Genomic DNA, 3,336 nt, shown 5'->3' with positions numbered 1-3,336 from the left:
GTTTTGTGATCGATGATACTTGTAAAGTTGTTTCACGTGTTTCTGTTGATGAGCCAGTTATTGATGGTACCTGTGCGGTAGTTGAACTGGACGCAGTATCGAATGATCCTTGAGGTGTTGAGTGGATCAGTGATGAAGACATTGCCAGTGATGATAATTGTTTCGTTGTTGGATGTGTCTCTGATGAAGATATTATTATTGCTGATGTCTGTGTTGTGGGATACAGTTCTGATGGTGTCTCAGTTATTGATGAAGTCAGTGTTACTGCTGACACCTGCGTTGTTGTGGGATATAATTCAGATGAAGACTTTGTTGTTAATGATAGTTGTGCCATTGTTGGATTGCTTTCTGATGATGGCACAGTTTGGAATGACACATTACTCATTGTTGGGTGTGTTACTGATGGTGTCTCCTTTACTGGGGAGACTAGTGCATCTCTTGAAGTGGTTTCTGCTGAGGACTCAGTGCTGGATGATAGTTGCAAGATTGTTGGCTGAGATTGTGATGATGATTGTGTCATCAGTGTTAATAATGTGTTTGCTGGATGTGATTCAGATGAAGATTGTCCTGAAGAGGTTTTCTGTAATGATCCCTGACTGGTCTGTTTTGGGGTTTCAATGCTTGATGAAGGTTCTGTTACTTTTGGAAAGGATTCTGAAGAAGACCCAGTTATGGGTGACACCTGTGCTGCTGTTGAGTTGTTTTCGAATGTTGAAGAATTTATTGATGTACTCTGTTGGGACAGAGAGGTTTCTGATGAGGCCGGTGTAGTTGATTCTTTCACTGTGGTTGGATGAGTTGCTGATGAATTCACTGTTACTGCTGACGCTTGTGTTGATGCAGGAGACAATTCAGATGCAGGCTCTGTTGATGATGAAAATTGTGTCACTGATGAGTGGCTGCCCAGTGAAGACCCAGTTACCAATGAGACTGTTGAGGCTACTTGTGATGATCCCTGACTGGTTTCTGATGGAGACTCAGTGATTGATGAGAGTTGTGTCACTATTGGATGCAATTCCGAAATGGATGTGACTTGTGCTGTTGTGGGATTGTTTTCTGATATTGATGAATTCATTGATATACTCTGTGCTGACGGATGGTTTTCTGATGAGGCTGATGTGACTGAGGAGGATTTCATTGTGGTTAGAGTGTTTTCTGATGAATTCAGTGTTACAAATGACACATGTATTGGTGCAGGGGACAATTCTGATGAAGTTTCCGTTGTTGAAGATATTTGCGTTGTATTTGTCTTGGTGCCTGATGAAGACCCAGTTATCAATGAGAATGTGTTACTTTGTTCAGTCAGTGCTGAATGTTTTGTGATCGATGATACTTGTAAAGTTGTTTGACTTGTTTCCGTTGAAGAGCCAGTTATTGATGGTACCTGTGCGGTGTTTGAACTGGACGCAGTTTCGAATGATCCTTGAGGTGTTGCGTGGATCAGTGATGAAGACATTGCCAGTGATGATATTTGTTCAGTTGTTGGATGTGCCTCTGATGAAGATATTATTACTGCTGATGTCTGTGTTGTTGTTGGATTCAATTCTGGTGATGTCTCACTTATTGATGATTGGTGGGTAGGTACAGTCTGGGATTGTGATGAAGACTCAGGTCTTGATGAGAGTTGCAATGTTGTTCGATTGGATTCTCCTGTAGCAAGTGTCACTGATGATGTGTGTGCAGATAGATGGGTTTCAGTTGAGGATGACGCGAGCAAAGAAAATTTGTTTTCTGTTGAGTGGGTCAGTGATGAAGTCTGTGTCGCTGTTGACAGCTGTGATGTTGTAGATTGCATATGTGGTGACGTTTTAGTTATTGATGACACTTGTGTCATTGTTGGATTGCTTTCTGACGACTTCAAAGTTTTGAAAGACATGTTCCTTGTTGTTGGATGTGTTTGTGATGATGTCTCAGTTACTAGAGACTCTGGTGCTTCTCCTGAAGTACTTCCTGCTGAGCGGTCAGTACTGGATACTGATTGTATCCTTGTTGGTTGTGTATCTGATGAAGAATGAGTTGTGTGTGTCAATGGAGTTGTTGCTGAATGAGATTCAGATGACGATTGTCCTAAAACGGTTACTTGTGATGCTCCCTGACTGCTGTCCAGTAGAGACACAGATGTTGATGAGACATGTGTCACTGTTGGATGTGATGATCCCTGACTGGTCTGTAACGGGGTTTCAATGCTTGATGAAGCTTCTGTTACTTTTGGAAAGGATTCTGAAGAAGACCCAGTTATGGATGACACCTGTGCTGTTGTTGAGTTGTTTTCGAATGTTGAAGAATTTATTGATGTACTCTGTGGGGACAGATAGGTTTCTGATGAGGCCGGTGTAGTTGATTCTTTCACTGTGGTTGGATGGGTTGCTGATGAATTCACTGTTACTGCTGACGCTTGTGTTGATGCAGGGGACAATTCAGATGCAGGCTCTGTTGATGATGAAAATTGTGTCACTGTTGAGTGGCTTCTCGATGAAGACCCAATTACCAATGAGACTGTTGAGGGTACTTGTGATGATCCCTGACTGGTTTCTGATGGAGACTCAATTATTGATGAGAGTTGTGTCACTATCGGATGCGATTCCGAAGAATGCTCAGTTATGGATGTGAATTGTGCTGTTGTGGGATTGTGTTCTGATGTGGATGAATTCCTTGATATACTCTGTGCTGACAAATGGTTTTCTGATGAGGCTGATATAACTGAGGAGGATTTCATTGTGGTTAGAGTATTTGCTGATGGATTCACTGTTACAAATGACCCATGTGTTGGTGCAGGGGAAATTTCTGATAAAGTTTCCGTTGTTGAAGATATTTGCGTTGTATTTGTCTTGGTGCCTGATGAAGACCCAGTTATCAATGAGAATGTGTTACTTTGTTCAGTCAGTGCAGAATGTTTTGTGATCGATGATACTTGTAAAGTTGTTTGACTTGTTTCTGTTGATGAGCCAGTTATTGATGGTACCTGTGCGGTGGTTGAACTGGAAACAGTTTCGAATGATCCTTGAGGTGTTGAGTGGATCAGTGATGAAGACATTGCCAGTGATGATATTTGTTCAGTTGTTGGATGTGTCTCTGATGACGAAATTATTACTGCTGATGACTGTGTTTTTGGTGGATTCATTTCTGATGATGTCTCAGTTATTGATGATTGGTGGGTAAATACAGTCTGGGATTGTGATGAAGACTCAGGTCTTGATGAGAGTTGTGATGTTGTTAGATTGGATACTCGTGTTGGAAGTGTCACTGAAGATGGGTGTGCAGATAGACGGGTTTCAGTTGAGGACGACGCAAGTGAAGAAAATATGTTTTCTGTTGAGTGGGTCAGTGATGAAGTCT

General features: G+C 41.8%; 1 protein-coding gene across 1 annotated transcript; it reads right to left on the bottom strand.

Annotated features, from left to right (window-relative positions):
- Nucleotides 1-4: 4 nt before the first annotated feature.
- LOC122545655 (flocculation protein FLO11-like) lies at nt 5-3,331 on the bottom strand (the record flags this gene model as incomplete). The annotated part of the gene is made up of 1 exon (XM_043684609.1): nt 5-3,331. A coding segment is annotated over one exon (3,327 nt), but the record flags the coding sequence as incomplete, so codon positions are not given.
- Nucleotides 3,332-3,336: the final 5 nt, after the last annotated feature.

The sequence above is a fragment of the Chiloscyllium plagiosum genome, unplaced genomic scaffold, assembly GCF_004010195.1.
Source record: "Chiloscyllium plagiosum isolate BGI_BamShark_2017 unplaced genomic scaffold, ASM401019v2 scaf_65819, whole genome shotgun sequence".
In the NCBI taxonomy this organism is placed as follows: domain Eukaryota; kingdom Metazoa; phylum Chordata; class Chondrichthyes; order Orectolobiformes; family Hemiscylliidae; genus Chiloscyllium; species Chiloscyllium plagiosum.
Note: the sequence above shows the minus strand (reverse complement) of the source record. Positions and strands in the feature narration are given on the sequence as shown.